The 19,838-nt window shown below is 38.2% G+C and overlaps 2 protein-coding genes across 24 annotated transcripts in view; one reads left to right on the top strand and one right to left on the bottom strand.

The window, feature by feature from the left end:
- The window catches only part of CCDC66 (coiled-coil domain containing 66), a 54,710-nt gene extending 52,121 nt beyond the window's left edge, over window positions 1-2,589 (top strand). For 5 of the 6 annotated variants that reach the window (XM_030885531.2, XM_045289913.1, XM_045289912.1 and 2 more), the window contains 3 exons: window positions 871-1,127; window positions 1,366-1,493; window positions 2,401-2,589. In XM_030885531.2, the coding sequence (XP_030741391.1) occupies window positions 871-1,127; window positions 1,366-1,493; window positions 2,401-2,487 (472 nt within the window). In that variant the 3' untranslated portion in view covers window positions 2,488-2,589. Of the gene's footprint in view, window positions 1-870; window positions 1,128-1,365; window positions 1,494-2,400 lie in introns of those variants that run through there. The other variant, XM_045289915.1, reaches the window with a different exon arrangement.
- The window catches only part of TASOR (transcription activation suppressor), a 93,670-nt gene continuing 75,449 nt past the window's right edge, over window positions 1,618-19,838 (bottom strand). For 2 of the 18 annotated variants that reach the window (XM_045289908.1, XM_045289899.1), the window contains exons 16-25: window positions 18,696-19,019; window positions 15,556-15,691; window positions 14,362-14,421; window positions 10,266-11,200; window positions 7,715-7,837; window positions 6,830-6,989; window positions 6,306-6,414; window positions 5,076-5,254; window positions 4,693-4,857; window positions 1,618-3,848 (exon numbers count right to left, since the gene is read on the bottom strand). In XM_045289908.1, coding sequence (XP_045145843.1) covers window positions 3,454-3,848; window positions 4,693-4,857; window positions 5,076-5,254; window positions 6,306-6,414; window positions 6,830-6,989; window positions 7,715-7,837; window positions 10,266-11,200; window positions 14,362-14,421; window positions 15,556-15,691; window positions 18,696-19,019 — 2,586 coding nt within the window. In that variant the 3' untranslated portion in view covers window positions 1,618-3,453. Of the gene's footprint in view, window positions 4,126-4,692; window positions 4,858-5,075; window positions 5,255-6,305; window positions 6,415-6,829; window positions 6,990-7,714; window positions 7,838-10,265; window positions 11,201-14,361; window positions 14,422-15,555; window positions 15,692-18,695; window positions 19,020-19,838 lie in introns of those variants that run through there. The other 16 variants (XM_045289910.1, XM_045289902.1, XM_045289900.1 and 13 more) reach the window with 16 other exon arrangements.

Below are 19,838 nucleotides of genomic sequence, written 5' to 3'. Positions count from 1 at the left end.
AAAAAAGGAAAAAAAAATCTCCAGCATATGCAGTTGCCATTTCATGTGGGTCGGCTCCCTCATCCTGCTGATGTCTTTGTGTTGTCTTGTAATGGGGCTGAATAAAGTTTCTTTACAATGGACAAGAGAAAGGTTGGTTCTATCGCAGAGGGTTCTCATGGTCTGCTTACAACCTACCGTGGAACCACTGCTCCTTCCTTCCTAGGGGAAAAATATAACCGTTTTTGCCAACCAGTCAGTACATAAACTTGCTTTACATGTTTTTATTTAAAGACACTTTAATATACTTGACTCATTATCATTGAACTCAACCCAACAGCACTGTTTATTCATGCCATAACAAAGCTTACTTAATTCACATTTTCTCCCCAAGGTACATCACAGCCTTTTTAAGTATAAGAACACAAGGCTGCACGTGTTTAAAACAGCAAAGTTGCCAACAGAAAGCAAGACAGTCTAGGTTGAAACAAGATCATGTCAGCTTGTTTGACCTCAGCTGGGGACATGTGCATCAGGCATATGCTGAGTTTTGATTTCACGTTTACAAGGAATCTGTACAAAGTACAGCCAGTACTAGTAAAAACGGAAGGTTTTTGTTCTATTCAAAGATTATCATAGAACTCTAGCATCTTTACAAAAATTAGTGTTGACCCCATAGAACAATGTAGAACTGCCCCTGTAGGCTTCAATGGCTAATTTTTCCACCTTGGCTGGTCATTTCAAACTGCTGGCCTTTCAGTTAGTAGCCAAATACACCACACTACCACCAGGACTGGCAGTGTGTTGTTTTTTAAATGTATCAATTAAAATGCACAGCTTTTTATTAAAAGTTCTTGGTCCCTATTTTTGCTCCCCTCCCTTTTTAAATAGGCTTCAATCACTACCAATCCCAGGAGTGAAAAGCAGAACCCAACAAACTCAGTCAAATACATTATGCACATCAGTTAAAAATTGTTATGAAAGCGAGCCTCTGATTGCAGGAGCTAGTCAAACAGAGTCACCATTTGGGATTTCTGAAGGAGCCCATTTCATTCCCTATGTCCGATCCAATGAGATCTATTACCTGGATCCTGATGCACCGCTCTCTAGGCCTTTGACCCAGGACCTTCAACACCAAAGCCAGCATGGTAAGTACGAGTATTCTTACTTGCTATTCCAGCCCACAGTTCTAAACTTCAGTTGCCTTTAGAAAGTGTACCCAGTCTTACAAGGTGTGCTCCTATTAGAGATGGGAAATAAACTTTATTTCTAAAATTTTGCTTGTCATGCTCCCAATTTAATGAATTCTTAAAATGTTAGGTAATAATTTAGGGCTATGTTATTAGAAATGCATGAGATTTGTATTAATTTCACCTGTCCTTTTAGACTCTGCTCAAGAACAACAGCAGCTCCTTGAATCTGACCATGTCAGGGACCCACTTCTTAATCCTAATTTGGTGAAAAATAGAGATCGACAGCAAGCAATCCTTAAGGGACTGTCTGAACTGAGACAGGTATGAGCTTTCCCACCATGTGTAAGACTGGTTTTGTGTCTTTAACTGTTGGAAGTGCTATAGGACTACAGCTTTCACATTAGCATCTTTAAAATTCTCTTTACAGTATTAAGTCATGAGACAGTTCAAATAGACATTTTTATTGAATGAAAAAAACATACATTTAAATGGTAAAACATTATCAGTAAGGCCCTTTGAAAAAGAAAAAAAGCCACCCTAAGTCTATAGTAATGTTAAAAAAAAGCTGTGCTGGTAAGTTTTTGAAGCTGTTAGCTTCAAGTGTGGCAGTTAAAATTCACCAGCAGACTATTTTGTTCCGTTCAATTTACAGCCCTAGAAAGCCTATATAGGCTATTAGAATTGCCTCAATGAGTGAAATTTTTGAAATTATAATTCAAGTAATGTCAACTCACACAGTAATAACCAAACTCGCTGCCATAGTGTCTTGATTCATTGCCACCGTGTAGGGCAGAGTACAATTCTCCTCTTGTGGAGGTTCCAGCAATTCCATTAGCAGCCAAGAGCTATTTTTAACCACTGTGACATGATTATCTTTCCTGAAAGTGAGAAAGTATATCTACATCCTAGCTTAACTGGAGATAAAATTGTGAGGAAGGGCCTACTTTAGCAGGACCTTCCTTGTGTTAACCACTGATGTTTGAGTGCAGTCAAGCACTTGTTTTTATGGACTGACATCTCGCTCCAGAGGGAGGGAGACTTGGTAACAGCTACCTAGCTAAGTGGGAAAACAACAGTGCCAAGAGTTGCTGAAAACCCAACAGGACAAATGAGTAAAAGCTTTTACACTACAGCCAAGATTCACAAGATAGGAATGTAAGTTAGGAATTACTTTGCAAGCCTGCTTTTGTACTCCCCTTTACTAACAAACATAACATTGTGATTTCAGGGGCTTCTTCAGAAGCAGAAGGAATTAGAAACTAATCTCATGCCTTTAGCTGCCAATCAAGAAGATAATTTTGGTTCTTCATTTTAAATATAGAACACCAAATCTTTAACCTTTGCTTATTTTTTAAAAACATGCACATTATGTAGTAAATATGCTGTCTTTTTTAATAAAGCAGACACTTTTGTAAAAGTTTGGTATTTTTAATTTTTTAAGAAAACTTTTTGCAACCTTAGAGGTTTATAAAAACTTTCTACTTACCGTGATACAGGCTGAGGTTTCTAACCTGTATTCCCTTTAGACATGTATGAAAATTTTATCTAAATCCTATTCAAAACATATTTACAATTTAGCATGAGTAAGCAATTAGCAATAAATGTGAGTTTGAATACATATCTACTCTATATGTGCTTAATAAATGGTAATGAATACTATTAAAATCCCATCAAAAATAGACTTCCATTTTTCTGTGACAACCAGTTTAAAAATCTATAGCTAATGTCTAACATCTCTAACAAGTCTTTTTTTAAAAACATGAGATTGAAATTTTAACAATTTTACATGGCTAAACTTGATATTCTTCTAAGGTGGTATTGAGTCAATAAATCCTATAAATATTAACACCTTTGTAAAAAAAAAAAACTATACAAAATCATCAGACAAAATAAATAATTCAGCAAAAGTAGTTTATCACCTGACATCAAAAGTACAGCCACTGATGTTTACCACCCTTTCTGTAAAGACCATGGTTGTACATATAAAACTCAAAGTGTCAAACATGTAATTCAAGTAACAATATATGTTAAAATATATATATTTATTTCAATCTTCAGATGCTTCAACTTACATGTCGTCATGATTTTAAATAAGGGGGAAAATTGACAAAAGACAAGAAACTTTGTTTAGATTATGAATTATAAATTGTTAATTCACAACTATATGTATATTTTAAGTTACTATTCTCCTTTGAAAACAACTTGAAGAATCCTTTTTTTCCCAACTTAAATGGAGATTTGTCTATCCAAGCTTTGAGCATAAGCAGATAAAAAGTAACTTTCACTTTCTCGAGGCATATGGTGTCCCCAAAAAGGTCTGATGAGTAAGAACATTAAAATGACTAAACTGATGGGACATATTTAATTGAAAGTTGCTATGTAAGTCTTGTTCTGCTGAATGGCTGTTTTCATCTGATTCTGGGCATACTCTATCAACCGAAGCTTGCTCTTCAAAATCATTTTCATACGTCTTATCTTCTAATAAACTTTTGTGCATGTCAGGAGATGACTGCAACTCAGTATGAACATTCTTTTTTTGCTCTGTTCCACGTGATCCTTTGGTTTCTTTCGCCAATATTTCTGAATGAAAATTGCTGCATACTTCTATTTGTGAGATTTCATCCCCTGAATCCAGAGACATATCCTCTTCATCCTTTTCAGCGCTTTCTAAAAGAGCTACATTTAAAAAACAAAAAGCCCTCCTCTATTGAAATACACACTTTGTTTAAACTGTAAAATTATACACTACTCACACAATATAATGCGTCAGGGTCTGCAAGTCCACAATCACTTAAAGCTTGGTCTTCTGCCACAAGTTCATTTAGTCACAACACTCACACTAGGTGTGAATGTCCAGATACTCCGATGCTAAAAGCTTCTGCGAAATGTGTTCACGTTTAATGTTGGGAAATCCCAACTCCCAGCTCCAAAGAGGTTAATGTCAAAACAGCATCTAAAGTTATACGGTAATTCAGTATTTGACAAAACAAATATCAAATAAAATTCTTTGACATCTAACTTCACTGGACTGACTACTTTGCTGGTTAGGCTATCAAATGTTTGATCATCTCTGCTTTTCATCGAAAACAAAAGTAAGTACATCTTTCATTTTCTACAAAGCCTGGACCTAAAGCAGAGGCCATCTCACAAAAGTCTAAAACTATAGAAATCGGTAAGATAAATGTATAAAATGTATAAAAGCTTTACACAATGTTAAAGCTTTCTCTCTAGCTTCCTAATTTTTTTCTTACTACAACAATCCCTTTGCTGACAATAGCAACCAGTAAAGATTTTGCTTTCATAAACTATGTAACTCATCAACTTGTACTGACTACAGTATAATAAGATCAGCAAGATTTGTGCATGCTTAAGTATCAGAGTACATTACTTAAGACATGCCCCTGCGGGCCACACACCCCACCCCACCCAGCACTTTACTTATTTGCAGATCCATTTTATACTTATTTTCAGCATGAACGATTCTCTTTTTCTGTCTGCCTTAAAGAAAATGAAAAGTTACCTGACTGTGATTCATGATTCTCAGTAGCAGCAAGTATCGGATGGTTTTCTTCTGTGTTGGTGTTGTGGTAGCCCACAAGACTTTTAAAGTTTTGCATAAAGTCTTCCGTAGTTGCCACCACTATTCCGTTATCTGCATAACTGGAAAACATCTTGATGTTCTTCTCTAAACCGGGGGGTGGGGGAAGGAAGAGTTTCCAAGTATGAAATATTTAAAAATACGCAAGGACCAAAAGTGCCTGTGCCCAGTCTTCACAAAATCCTTTTTTCCACATTTTCAGTATCATAGCTTCAATGACCAACACCCACCACAGCCCCACAAAATCCTTTCCTCCACATTCCTAGACCAATAGGAGAAAGGTAGGTCAAGAGTGCTTTCTTTACCTGTTAAAAAGACTATGTGCCGTTGCTGTATGTTCTGAGCCTGAAGTCTAATAAGGCAATCCAGTTCTGGAGCATTTCGAGTTTGTGAGTCACATATGTGGTACGATAAAATTTCAACCAGATGTTTCTTCTGGTAGACATTCAGAAGCGTCAACAAACTTAGAGCCTTAGTATTCAATCTGTGAAATCAAGCAGTTTGGTGTCTGGATCTGCATGTCTAAAATATAGTATAGATGTTTTTGCTAAACCCCTAATTTCTAAACTTAGGTAACTAGTGGCCACTGTACTTGGCAGTTCACTGCCTGGTGCAGGGTTCTACTGTCCACATGTGTGTCCAGGGACTCTCTGGTGCTGATGGCCAGTTAACTCGGTTTAGGCTAAAATCTCCACATATCATTTGTATTTACTAAATAATAATTAGCTTTAGCTTTGTTAGAGTTTATAATGAAGGACATGAGACCAGAAAGCTACTTGTATGTTTTAAGAAACATAGCATCAGGTTGTCGAAGCCATGGGCGATTTTCTGGAAGATGTTGAGTACTATGTAACTGAACAAGGTACATCTTTGGAACTACTTCACATGACTTGAAGATGAATAATGTTCTATCTATCACAAATCCCTTTATTGGGTGGGGGTTAATCCTTATCCAAATATTCTCACTTATCATGAGTGGTTTGTTGTGTGAAAATTGGTCTTATGCAAAAATGGAGGATGACCCCATCATTACATAACTGGTACAGTCCTATTGTTATATAATTGCCAAACTACTGAGCGTCTTAGCCTTTCAATTTGACATATAACCTTAACCATCAATCACTTTTACCCTCACCCCATATGCCTCAGCCTCTGTTACTGCTCGGCATACATTGTTAATGTGCAAAATGGCCTTTGATTTTACTATGGCCATAAGAGGAATATAAGGTAGCAATAAAGTGAAGAATAGGATAAACTGCTAGGGAAGTTGTTCCATTTTGATTATTACTCCAAACTCCCAAGTGACAAAGATTAAACCAGTATTACCTATACATTGAACTAGAGCATCCCCAAATTTATATCTAAACAAGAATACTACTTCCTGTATGATGGCCACAATAATTGTTACCATTTCCAGGGATGTCTGAAAGACATCTGTGAAAATTGAGCAGCACCCATGATCCACAACCATGGAAAAATTGACAATTTGTGAACACATGTTAACATCAACAATTACTTATTTCCCAAACTCTTACCTTCCCAATTCCTTTAACTTTTTTTGAAATTTACAGTGGACTTTCCATTGCCATTTGCCTTCTGGAGTACTAAGTTCTTCAAGGAATGTCAGAAAAATTTTAAGGTTCTCTGTTAGAGATAAAGAAATTCATTTGTAATTTAATACATGTCACTCCAGTACTGAATAACAGAAATGCTTGTACATATTACATACAAAGATCAACCTTCCATCTCCTCTCTCCCTCTAAGGAAGACAGACCTACATATCCCCAAAGCAGCAGCCCTGCACGAAGGAACATGCCAGTGACCAGAGTGTTCCAAGTGCGGCAGGGATAGAGTCTTGTTCTATAACCGATTTAGAGACAATGACTTGAAAAGACTAAACAGGGAAGGAAGTTTAAGTAATAAAACTTCTAGAAAATGGTGAGAATATACTATTTATCCACGAATAGCAAAACAAATGGCCACTAAATTAAAAGTATGAGTGATACCATGAATGAGAAAAGGAGACATTATATGCTCAGAAGAAATCAGTACATCTTACCGATTGTGATGACGTCTGGATTTAGAACGGATTCATCAGATACAATAAAGCCTCCAGACACAAATAACTCGTTGTACGTATGGTTTTTTACATCATCCAGGCTGTCCACACCAGCAAAACTAACACACGGGAGCTTCTTGAGCATCACCAAACCAGGTACCTATATAAAAACAATGCCAAAATGAAAGCAGAGAGAAAGATGGATAAGGAAATGAACTTACAGACTCAAGAGTACAGTAACCTACTAGAAATGTCTAACAAACTAAGGCTTACACATGTTAGTGAGTTGCCTATGGAAAGCAAAGTATAAAAATATTATTTCCCAGTACCTGCCATGAAGGACAAGCAGCTTACAATAGTCCTGGAAACAGAATCAACAAAATGCCTGACTGAGTAGTCAGAATTCAGATGAGGGCAAGAGCCTATGTGTACTAACAGGAAAGGCCCCCAAAGAGAGCAGTAGGGATCTGAGCAAGGTTCATAAAGACTGGATGGGGCTTCTCCAAATCCAAGACAAAAGGGAAATGGGCTGTCAAAAGAAGAAGGGGCACAAATAGCCTTAGCCTTGGGTTTACCAATGGAGATGAAGGCAGTGTAAGGATAATCAGCAGACCCTTGACACTCAAGGATTTAATACTCTCAATACTGACTATTTGAAGGATAGGGAAGATGATTTGTGATGCACAGCAATTTAAATTTGCAGAGGTACAAACATGAAACAAGTTGATTAGCTCTCCAGCCCTAAGCTCCCCAACCTCAAAGTTCTACTTCCTTTAAAGCTACGATAATATTTTTAAAACGGCTTTAGTCTCAAAGACAGTAAGATTTTAAAATAAGGAAGTTCTTATAACCAAAGTAAGAAGTGAATTTGACTTAATAGTCTACCTTGTGAATGAAACCTGCAATGTCTTCATTTTGAATAATAATCAATAGTTTATCTAATTCTGATCTTCTTTCCAAAAACTGTTCTGGATGACATTCTGTATTGCCTAATTTGATAAGATATTCCTGTTAAAGAAAAACAACTAAATCAACATTAAAAAGCTTTTTTTGCAAACATCCATTTAACCCCAGAAATGAGACGAAGTGATAAGCTTAGCTAGTATTTGAGCGCTAGTAAACCCAGGCGCTTGTGTATCCTCTAGGAGACTGCAGAGACCATCAGAGGCACTCCCTAAATTGGACAACACCAGTCATTAGGAGCGGCTCTTTGTACTATATATTACAAAGTTAAGCAACATAGCCAAGTAAATGCTGGTGCGGACTAACAGGACAGGGGATTAGCCCTAGTTCTTAACCCACCTCCATTAAACTCAAGAGCCCACACACCAACCACTCCCTCACCCCTACGGTTCCTTTCTAAGCCAGCCTTTGGTTATTTGCCATCACTGGTGCAGTCCCCTTCCCAGTTACACAGCGTTTTTACAATCACTCTAGCTCATGTAATTCAAAAGAGTATTCATAGAGCTTCAGTAAGTACGAATGACAGTCACACATAAAATCAGCCATGCCTGTCAAGTTAACATCTTCAAGCAAATAATATAGACAGATTCTCTTATCCAAAACCTCCCTCCATTCTGGGAGCATAGTGCTACCTGTCAAAGGACACAAGACCGGAGTCTGTGCAGTTAGAATCCTGAACCTCACAACCACCAGCTGGGTCCTAGTAGGCACATTCCTCACTCCCCAAACCCAGGAGCAGATCAACTTTCCCAAGCTTGTCGCAGCTACTCCGACAGCCACAACCCAAATCAACCTCACCTTGTGATCAGTCTACTGTTCTACCCAAGAGTTGTCTATAAGCTTCACATCCAATGAGTATATTTTTATGGAGCCCTCAACTAAAGGGGGCATGTTACACAACTTTAAACTCTTACGTTTCTGGGCAGATCTTAGACTAGCGCAGAGGAGGCAAATTACTGTTGGCCAGGGCTGCTCTGATGTTTAAACAGCTTGAAATGTGAAGTCATTCTAGATAAGATAGTTTAACTACTACAGTAGCATATTAGTTTGACTCCAGAAATATTTAAGAAGTTCAAGTCTGAGTCACAAGAACTTTTACTCCACTGTAACATTTTTGCTGGAATTTCTCACTGGATAGTAACTGGAAGAATTAGAGTTCCCATCTGTGATTTACCATCAGTTTGAAAAACATCAGTCTTCTATATAAATTAACAGTTTCTTCCGCCAACATGAATTGTCACAGGAAAATGTGTTTCCCATCCCCTCAGATCTGATTATATAACTTTATTGCCACTGTTAAGGGGAGTGGAGTTATACCAAGCACCAAGAGGATTGTGCCCAACCTATTCTCTATCAGCATGCTACATGACAGTACTCTAAAGAGAACTGTGCTTAGGAACACTGTGGGGGTCAGGGGCCAAGTTGGGAGGAGTGGAATGGAGAAGAAAACATAAGGCATCAGTAAGGAAGGAACCTAGAACCCTGTCTCCTCTTGCACTCCCTAGACTCTTCAGATCCTCGCTAGTAGGTACCACCTGAAGCACAATGAAGACACGGCCTCAGCTTCCAACAGACATGCCAGCAGGGCGTAAGAAGCCGTCTGTTTAAATTAGTCCTCCTACTTCCTAAAGCTGAACAAGCTGAAACCATGCCAAAATGCCATAAATGGGAGCAGGCATTTATTTTAAAACCTTAGGCATTTCCTTAAACAAATCCTATATAGTTTATACTATTTGATACAATTAAACCAGTTATATAATTGTTACAAGTTACATATCTACTCTTACACATTTTACTTATGTATATACCTTTACTGGGAGTCTCATGGTAGTGCAAAAGATTTAAGTACTGGAATACTAACCAATAGGTTGACAGTTCAAACCAAGCCAAAGATTCCACTCAAGCTTGGTGTTCTGAGAACCTTGAAAACCGTATAGAGTGCATTTCTATTGTACACATATGGTTACTGGCTCAAATTAGCTTGACAGCAATTAACATGTATACAATTGTGCAAGCATGTGCACACACACAGAGGTGCATGTTTTTTAAGCTCAATACCAATATACTAATCTATGCAACAGCTTCAACAGAAAGAAAATACCTAACAGCAAGGAATTGTTCATGATTGAACAGTTTTTCAGGACCATCAAGGTTGGCTGTTGCCTGGACAGGTTTCGTTTTCTATTTGACTGACAAAGCCCCATGTACCGAATCCCCACAATTAAAAAAAAAAAAGAACAATAGTAAAAAATTATGAACCGTTTTACAGGTATAGATGATGTGTGTATACACAAATCATCTTCCAAATGACACTACAATCTAAATTCCAAAATAATTAGGTAGCAGGTTGTGAGCTCAGTTGAACCTAACAGTCGTTTATTCCCCTGTGCATTATTAAATTGTGAAAATGTACGATCATCAACATTTAAAGACAAGCGTATGCAGCATTACTACTGCCCTCTTATGTAGTTACCTTTATTTCTTTACAGAGCACACTTTCTTCATCTTCATGAATATAAAATTTCACAGTGTTTTTCTGGACATCTTTCATTATCTTAACCAAACTGTTAAACACTTCAGGTTCTAACTGGCTTATAAAATTTGAAAGAGCTGGCGGAGCATTAATGTTTACATCACTAGGCGATTTTGTCGTGTCTTTTTCTACGGGATCCCGAGCAGTATTGCCAGGCACGGTATGATCAGACATCACCATTGGTTCTGTGGCATGGTATGGTTGGTTCATCTCTTCTGCAGTTACATGCAAGGCTGAAGAGGAAGGCTGCTCATGAGAGCTGGTGTCTTTCAAAGCATCACTACAAAGTGATGCAGGGAGGCATTTGTTGTTGTAATAACTTGAGGAAACTGGCATGCAGTGCCTTCCCACAGTACTCAATGCTTTCTTGGTACCAGAATCATTAGGACTGGCAGGTGGCAGATTCTCAACGTTGGCTGATGCTTTGATAATAATACTATTTAGTTTCTCATGCAAGCCATCAACAAACTCCTGCACGCCAGCTCTGGAAGTCTTAGAATATATGAATTCAGAAAGCCGTTTAATCTTCTCTTGGGTTGAAAAGATAGGTGTGGACGCTTTACTGACATAAGGAACGTTCTTTTCCTTTAGGATCTCTTCTATCTTCCTAGAAAAGAGATTGTATTCTCCTAACACTGTCCTCTCTATGGTTTCACTCAGTGTGGGTGGTTCTGGTGCTGGATCACACTGTTCCTCCACCGTCACCACCTGACCTGTCAACACGTCCTCCTCAGTGGTGCCCTTTAGTGTGTCTGTAAATGGAGAGGATGGAAACTGGTAATCAGAACTTCTCTGTCTACTTATTACCCGGGGGTCGTTAGGGAAGGCCTCCTGCGGTGGCAGACACACCAGTTGGTCTTCTGGTGATTTCATACCTACACAGGAAGAGTTCATTATTGTAAAAGCTATCAAAAAAGGTAACATCCAAAAACACACACTCAAATTAAAAAACAAAACAAGCACAAGTATATATTTAGAACTAATCAAGCATTCAGGGTTTCACTGACTGCTTTACTAAAATTTTATTAAAAATTACAATAAAAACAAATCCTGGTTCTAAATATGCCCTACTTGGGATTGGTCATTGGAATCCAGTAGCTATAAGAACAATTCTAAATGTTATTTTCTTTGCTGTCTTCTGAAGTGTTCGAAAAAAAGCAGCAATTTGTAATGAAGACAAATGAAGTCCTTTGTTTCTGCTTACTTACCATTTTGTAGATGTGATTTTAGTGGACATGTTTTCAACAGAAGTGATTCATAATAGCTTGTTCCAGCCCCATATTCACTGCTATGTAGAGTAATATACCCTCCCTCCCCAAAGATGAGAATTCTCAGTGCTAAGCATTAGAAAAACATACCAAATAGAAATGCTGTGGGAACGGTGCCAATTAAGAATTGTGTTCAGGATGCAGGATAATTCTTTTTTTTTTTTTTTTTGGGGGGGGGGCGGGCGGGGGCGGGGCACTTTGATAGGTTTTTCCTAAATACTTTCATTTTATCATAGAAATAACTCCAAGAAAGATCAGGGTAGCTATCACCATTTGAGATAGAGAGGCCATTCAGTTAGCTGCTACTAATGGGACCACAATATGACTTTTCAAAGTAAAAAAAGCCCTACGTTCAAGCACAATGCATTCTTGAAACTACTTAAGGGCCTTAACTCCTTAGGAAACAATGGGAAAATAGATTCAATAGCAATTTATAATATACTGTATTTTAGGGAGAAATCCATAATCTTTGCACAGTTTTATTACAAAATTCTACATTTTAAAAATTACTAACTTTCTTAAATCTCAGCTAACAATCCCTAAAAAATTATACTTCTTGGGCATATGAATAAACAAAAGAAGAAACCAAACGCAATGCCATTGAATCAATGCTGTCTCATAGCAAATTTATAGGACAGGGTAGAACTGCCTGAGTTTCCAAGACTGTAAGCTTTACAGGAGCACAAAGCCTTATCTTTCTCTGGAGGAGTGGCTAGTGGTTTCAAACTGCTGGCCTTGCAGTGAGCAGGACAGGGTTAGTTGTTTATTCAAGTTGCACCCATGCAAAATTCGGTTTTGATTTTCCCCACACTCACACTTTACTAAAATTTTAAAAGAGCCTCAACAGCAGTCATCTTATGTCACTTTCTGCCAATTCAGTGATTCTCATGAACCACTGCACTCATTTACTACAAAATCACATCTGACGAGTAAGATCACAGTAGATCTGTGGAGAGGGAAAGGGGGAGTAAAATATGTGAAATAGCAAGGCAAAAATTATAACTGTGTGGAACTAATAAATTCAAATTCTATAATTTAATTCAAGATCTTAATTTTACAGTTTAGTATGCAAAAACAGAAAGGCTTGAACAGACACATAATGAAATTGCTAACAGTGGCTGATCCTGGAAAGGAAATGGGGCAGGGGTAGAAGTGTTTTCTAATTTCTTAAATTGTTTACCAGGCTCAAACGTCTTGATTTTTTCAAATAAAGCCCAATAGAATTGGACCTTGTAAAACAAAGGAGTTGGGGAATACCACAAGTAATTTTAAAACTTCTCATTAAAAAAAACACAGCTATACTTTGCATTACCAACAAGCTTGTTCCTGAAGGGCTGTTAGTAAATGGAATTTTTATAAACAGAAATATAGCTTTAATCCACATATGGGAATGAATTTTCTGATTAAAAAGCAAACTCTGTACTAAATCCCCTTTAAAACTGCAGGTAACCTAATTTGCTTTATACAAATTTCCCCTATATTTTGATTGACAATTTCATTTTTTAAAAACTTCATCAACAATTTTCAAAGACTGATACATGTCAACCCACACTTTACAGACTGACATCCCAGCATTGCAGTACTTTGACTTTTAAGTGAAAGAGGAGTAGTGAGTTCTCTAAAAGGCAGCATCATTCAGGAACCTACACTTTCAGTCATAAAATATAAGATGTTACCACTAATAAAGGAAATGTAAATACTGATGAGTCATTATGAAACGATAACTGCTGTTTCCAATGAGAAAGAAGTCCTGACAGACAAACAACATGCATAAAACTCAGACAGACTGAGTAAGAGAGTCAAACAAAAGGGGACATATTTAGGTTCTATTTATCTGAAACTCAAGACCTGGCAAATCTAATCTAGTAAAAGAAGCTGGCATAGTGATTGAAGATACTGAATGTACGGAGACAGAAGAGAAGTCTCAGGAGTGTGGGAAATGATCTACAGCTTGATCTGTGTGGTGGTCCCCTAAATGTATACCTGTTTAAATATTCAAGTCATACACTAAAGATTTGTGCATTTTCCTCTGTGTTCCATACTTGCTATTCTTGATTCTATTATCTGCCTTTTAGAAGACAAAAGATTTTCTTGAAGAAAACAAACAATATTTGTTTCTACATTTCCAAGAGAAGGAGTCAATGTAGTGATCTACTAATGGCAAAACTAAACAGATTTCAAGACTAGGAAACATCAAAACAAAACAAATATAAAAGACACACCACAAACTCTAAGCAAGAGAACAGAATCTATGAGCACCCGAAGGAAGTCCAAATGGACTCCAAAGAAGAATCCTAGGCACTTAGTGCGACTAGTTAATCAGGAATATTCGTATAGGCTTCTGGACCCAAAAGGTGTCTCATGTCTCTTATTTTAACTATCTTTGGAAATCAGTTTCACAATGAGAAGAACTGGGTTAAAAAAATTCAAGATAAGGAATAACGTAACGTACCTAAAAGATTGATAGCCTTTCATTTTATGTTTAAAAGAAACTTAAAGATTTTCATAGATATACTGCAAAAATGAAATAAGAAAATATACTGGTCTTTGCAAGTCATTCATATCAAACAGAACTTGTTTTAGTGGAAGAAAACAGTCGCTAACAGCACACCCTTTACAAAGAATAACAAAAATTTTTTAAGGATCATCTAAACTTTCTATAATTATTGAAATCTCTATCAATGCTCTATTAATGGAGAACCGGAAATGTAAACAGCAAAATCTGAAGAAGGGCACACTGGGAGGAAAAGCAAAGCGAGCCTTCTCACCTGGTGTTTGTTTCTCACCTTGTTTCCCCAGCTGGTCTTCTGGACTTCTTGCATTCCCTCCTGAGGGAAAGCATCCATTAGGCATTTGTAGGCTCTCTTTAGTTAACACTAAATGCTAATCAATGGAAGTTTTCCCTCTTTGGACTAAAATAATTTAAAGGGTCCTTCAAAAATAGAAAAGTGTTCTTTCCATAAAAGTAATGATAAAGTCATCAACACCTACATGATGAGACTTCAAATGGGTCTCCAGGACAAGATGATGTCTAAATGAGGGATACTTAGGATAAGCTCCATATCAACTACTTCCCTGTTCTACCATCCAAGAGGCAATCGGTATCATAAAAGCACTCGTTTCCTCTTCCACCATTTATTGTCCTGCCCTCTCTGGTTAAGATACTAAAAATAAAGTTGTAGAAATTTTTCAGAGTCCTTGGGTCTTAGCACATTCTAGTTTATACCAGTCTTTTTGGCATTAATAGTTTCTTCTTTTACAAGGTTAAATAAAAAGTCTAGAAATAGAAAAGATGTGCCCTGGAGAGATTTCAAAAAATGCTTAAGTCAACAAGAATGAGTAAGAATGTAGACTATTAAGAGTAAGTATATTAAGAGTGTTTGCAGATTCTTCAACATTTGCTAAATTATTCTTCCCCCATGCTTCAGGTAAGCTTTCTTAAGATAATTTATTTGAACATTTCAGACTATTCTCTAAGACGATGCAGTTATTCTGAATAATCCAGTATTAAGAAAGAAAATTTTTTCCAAACAGATGAAACTTAACTACTTACTACTTGCTATCTTTGTTATATTGTTTACTCTGAGTTGAAAAGAGATCGCTTAATTGGCTGCCCAAAGACCATCATTTCAACTATGTAGCCACCTCACCTTCTTAGGAACTCAGTTTCTACCAACCATTTTCATTTGGAAGCTTGCATGCTAAGCTACATGGGGAGAGTATGTCTTAAAATCCTCGTTTTCAAAGAGCTCTTTTGCAGACATTTGCTGATGCTGACTTAGAATAGCAATACTCAGTGATCAACATTATTATACTGTGCAAAATAAAGACACTGAAGATTTCAAAGCCACATAAGATGTAGACCTGGTTGCACAGAAGGGACTCTAGAAAAAATAAACCCTTCAGGAAACGGATCACTAATAAAAGGAAGCAAACTTGAATCTCAGTGTACTTGTTCTTACCTGTAATAGGAATCAGTTTCCAATGTATTTCAGGCTCTTCAACAGTGTTTGACTTAGACGGTTGTCTACCAAATCCATGTTCAGAAGGACACAAACTGCAATCTTCAAAATTGTCCATGTTAATTAAATTTGGATCCTAAGAAGTGAATTATACATATTGTAAATGAGTAAACGCAGCATTGTAAATGAGTAAAACTCTAGTCTCAAAAAACATGGATGTTTCCTCCTCAATACATAACCAAATGAGAATTTAGAGCAGGGCTCATAAATTTTTTTTTCTTGTAAAGGGCTAGTAGTAAATATTTTAGGCTTTGAGAGCCAGATGCTCAATTGAGCCATTGTACTCCTAAAGCATTTACAGACAATACTCAAAAACGTTGAGTCAAGGCTATGTTTGAACAACGATTTAGTTAAAAAATAGGCAGTAGGGCTGTAAAAACCAATTTTGAGCACTACTTAAGTCAGGAATTTTAGTACTCACTTCCGGGGCACATATACATAAGTCAGGAATTTTTATCAATACAGTTATTTCTAATATCTACTTTTTATATCTCCCCAAGTGAGCCTCCTGCCATCATCCTCTCTGTAAAACATGTTCCAAAACTGTATCAAGAAAGGTTAGGAACATACACATACGACATTTATTCAAATATAGGAAAGAGAAAATGGAGAAAAGAATCCATTAGAAATAAGCAGCCCTTAGGAGCATGAAACCGTATCAGTACTGCTGCCTTGTGATACAACCACTTCTTGGAAGCACTAAGTCTACTTTTCAGCTCAGTTTCCCAAGTACATAACATACATAAACTGCATGCCCTGTGGAGTCCAGCCCCACAATGAAAGGGTTCGGCGGAGAACCATGCACAAAAGATGAAAAAGAAGACAGCGGCGGAGCAAAGAGGACTGATCTCCATTCTCGGGAGAAGGAAGCAGAAGAAGAATTCACAGTTTATTCAACAATAGGGTTTTATAGTACTTGACGTCTGCAAGCCTGTAATACATACATATTAAACAAATGAGCAATGTGCTAATCTTGAATATCCCAAGCCCTCAAGGGGAATACCTCAAAGAGTACTGGGTATGCAGAGACAAGAGTTATAAATCACTCCTTAAGAATAAGGGACAGTGACTGAACTATGGAATGATGTATTAAACCCCAATTAATAAAAAAAAAAACCTGTGAGGCATTCTAATCTGTCTGATAGGGTGGCTCTAAGTGAAAAGCAAACAAACAGAAAAGAGTAAGGGACAAAAGGAGCTGATGCTTAAGAGATAAGCATCCTTTAACTGTGTATGTGAGAAGCCTGGCGCCTGTAGGAGACAGCTTCACAATAGCATATTAATGGGAGCGCCCATGTGCTTGTGGAGAAAACCACCTTCCTGGAATATGTGCATTTGGGCACTTCCCATATCTCGGACTGTGGAGGCATGCCTCTCACTAGGGCTGGCTTGCCAGTGCCAAGCCCTGTGGTCCCGAGTCCTGGGAGAAGGCTGCATACACTTTTTTCCAGGTCCTCAGTTTCACCCATTTCCCCCTTTTGTTTTAACTTCAAAAGGGCTAAAAATATAACATGACTACTCACTATCCACTGGAGCCTTCTGTAAAAACACCAGAGGACTGCAAAGATAAAACCAACGACAATAAGCAATACAGCCAAACCAGGGCTCACTAGCCAGGCATTACGACTCTGTACTCAGGCCCTGGGTAAAAGCCCCCCGAGCCCATCCACCAACTGTTTTATCCTGTCAGTGCCAGATGTTTTTAATCTATCCCTAAATGCCTTGAAAATCTCTCTTTAACTGTTTAATATCTATGAGATGCTCCCTTTAAATCCCTGTTGCTGGTGTCTAATTAAGGATTAACCATGTAAGCTTTATACTGATTAGGGGTGACAAAAATCTGGAATGTTTGTCACATTTCAGCATTAATTGGTGTGGTAAGTCCACTATTTGATCTCCCAACCGCTGAACAGTTTGCTGTAGTTCAAGCCACTTTCCCTTCCAATTTGTCATCCACCTTTGCCTAAGTGTTCCAGAGTTGATGGGAGTCGGCTTGCCACGACTGCACAAATTATTCAATTTTGATGAACTCATGTACTGCCCCTCCAGGAATAACAGTGATGGTAGCAATAGCTTAAGTCCCAGGAGGGGAGCAATTACGATCCCTACAAACTGGCGAGGTCTTTTAAAACATTTCTGGAACTATATGCAATAGGAGAGCGGTTTCTGGACTTGGACTATCTTCCCACCTACATTCCATTTTGCACGGGAACCCATACCCCCAGTCGACTTTTCAATAAGAGGCTGCTGTCTTTAGAAAAGTTTACACGCAAAGAATGGTTAAAACATGTACACAATCTACAATCTAAACATGTGACAGTAAATGCAGTTTCATTTGTTTCCAACAGAAAATACACATGGCAATTTCACACAATAAATTATATACCGTGTCTCAATTCTAGAATAAGAGGTGGAATCAGACCTGTAATATTCCCTATATGTCCTGGCTGGAGGTATTTTCTATAAATCCCATTGTTCAGGTCCTATTCTAGGTTTTAATAACCAGTGACAAGGCAGCATAAGGAGGCTCTCATGCCCCGCCATCAGCTATGGCCAGGTGGTATTAACACCATAGTTGCATGTGAAAAACTTTAATTTTTCAAAACAATTGGTTAAAAATTTTTTCATGGGGTTCCAGTCAATGTTAGTGTTTCTTAACACCTTCTTGTGCAGACCCTGACATTTAAGCCACTTAAGCCTAGTAGCTTCAATTCATGTCGGTAACTCATAACTGCACAGGTTTTCTTCTACCCTCCTGGCCTCTTTGGTGATGGAATTTTCTTATTCCACAAATGTTTCTCCTACTATTATATAATATCTGAAGTCGGTGTTGAGCTTCAGCCAATTATTCCAAACCTGGAATTTAGTAGTTATGCGCCCATGAATAATGGCAATACACAAAACCAAGAATGAAATTCACACTCCTTCCTGTGGGTGCCTAGCTAAAGCATTTCCCCCAAAGACCAAGGGTCCATACGGAACCATTTGCAAATATGAGAGGGCTGGTTTGGGTCAAACTCTACCATTTCTAACAGGGGTGAATGGGGAATGTAAGCCCAGTATGTGTGGTTGGCACCTACCCCAGGAGCTGCAGGAATAACAGTAATCATGGTCAGAAATAAATTTTCTGGGGTTATTGGCTTGTCAGTGTTTGTTAACGCAATTTCGGCCCACGTGCTCATCAGTTTCACCTGTCCCCAAGTAGGGAGGGTAGCTGATGAACGTCGGGCATTTCTTTCCTCTTTGCGGGGGCTGTTTCTAATGGATACAGCTGCCATTTCCATGGCGGGGATGGTATCAGGGTCAAAAGAACCAGGTGGTTTCTTCTTTTCCTCCTCCTTTTCCATCACTTTCCACACAGAGTCGCACTCTTCGAAGCGGGTTCCACATGTGTTCTCCATCATCTGTGGAAAGACAAGCATAGCCCAGACCCTGGGCAGTTAGCAAACCGGTTCCCAAGCGCTGCTGTCGTTCTTCCACCAGGTGGTCTCAGGATCAGTTTTCTCTGTGGGGGTGGAAAAAATGATGCTCTGCTCTAGGTAAGTCATAAGCTTTCAATCCATCCCTACTGGGATCAGGGCACAATTTTATCGACTATATTAAGGTTTTCGGGGGAGTTTGGTCTGAAACATATAAAGCTGACCTTTTGGCTACAGTGATGGCCAATTTAACCAGACCATGGGGAACCTTTTAATTGTGGGACAAAACATTTTCAAAAGGAATGCTAGCAATGCCCATCACCCAGCCCTACAGTCAGGTGCAGGCAAAGGCCCAGCTTGCTAGAGCCCCGATTGGTGTATGTCCTCCTTGCTGTAGATCTAAGCAGCCAAGAAGCAGTTAATACCTGGAGCGTCCCCAGTAGTTGTTAGAGCCAGAGTGTAGGGGTCTCTGCCAAAAGGAACAAATGGGCTTTTGCTAGGGAAATCTAATCTAAATACTCAAGGCATTCAAATTGTCACTGGAGTTATTGATCAAGATTATGAAGGGGAACTTAAAGCTGTAATTAAAACTGAAATCCCCTGGGTTATTAAAATGGGATAATCAATAATGCCACCATGTGTCAATTCTTTACTTTGTTAGACAAGTTTTACAACCAGTTAGAAAGCTTTTTCCCAGAGCAATACATTATTCACTACATGGGATGCTGCAACAAACTTATATTCACATCAGTGAGACTATCTCTCAAGCAGGATTAGCAGCTGCTCCTAAGATCCAGACAACCA

Source organism: Echinops telfairi, unplaced genomic scaffold, assembly GCF_000313985.2.
Source record: "Echinops telfairi isolate 266 unplaced genomic scaffold, ASM31398v2 ScPeMD7_31;HRSCAF=116, whole genome shotgun sequence".
NCBI lineage: Eukaryota > Metazoa > Chordata > Mammalia > Afrosoricida > Tenrecidae > Echinops > Echinops telfairi.
This window is presented reverse-complemented; position numbering and strand designations above follow the sequence as displayed.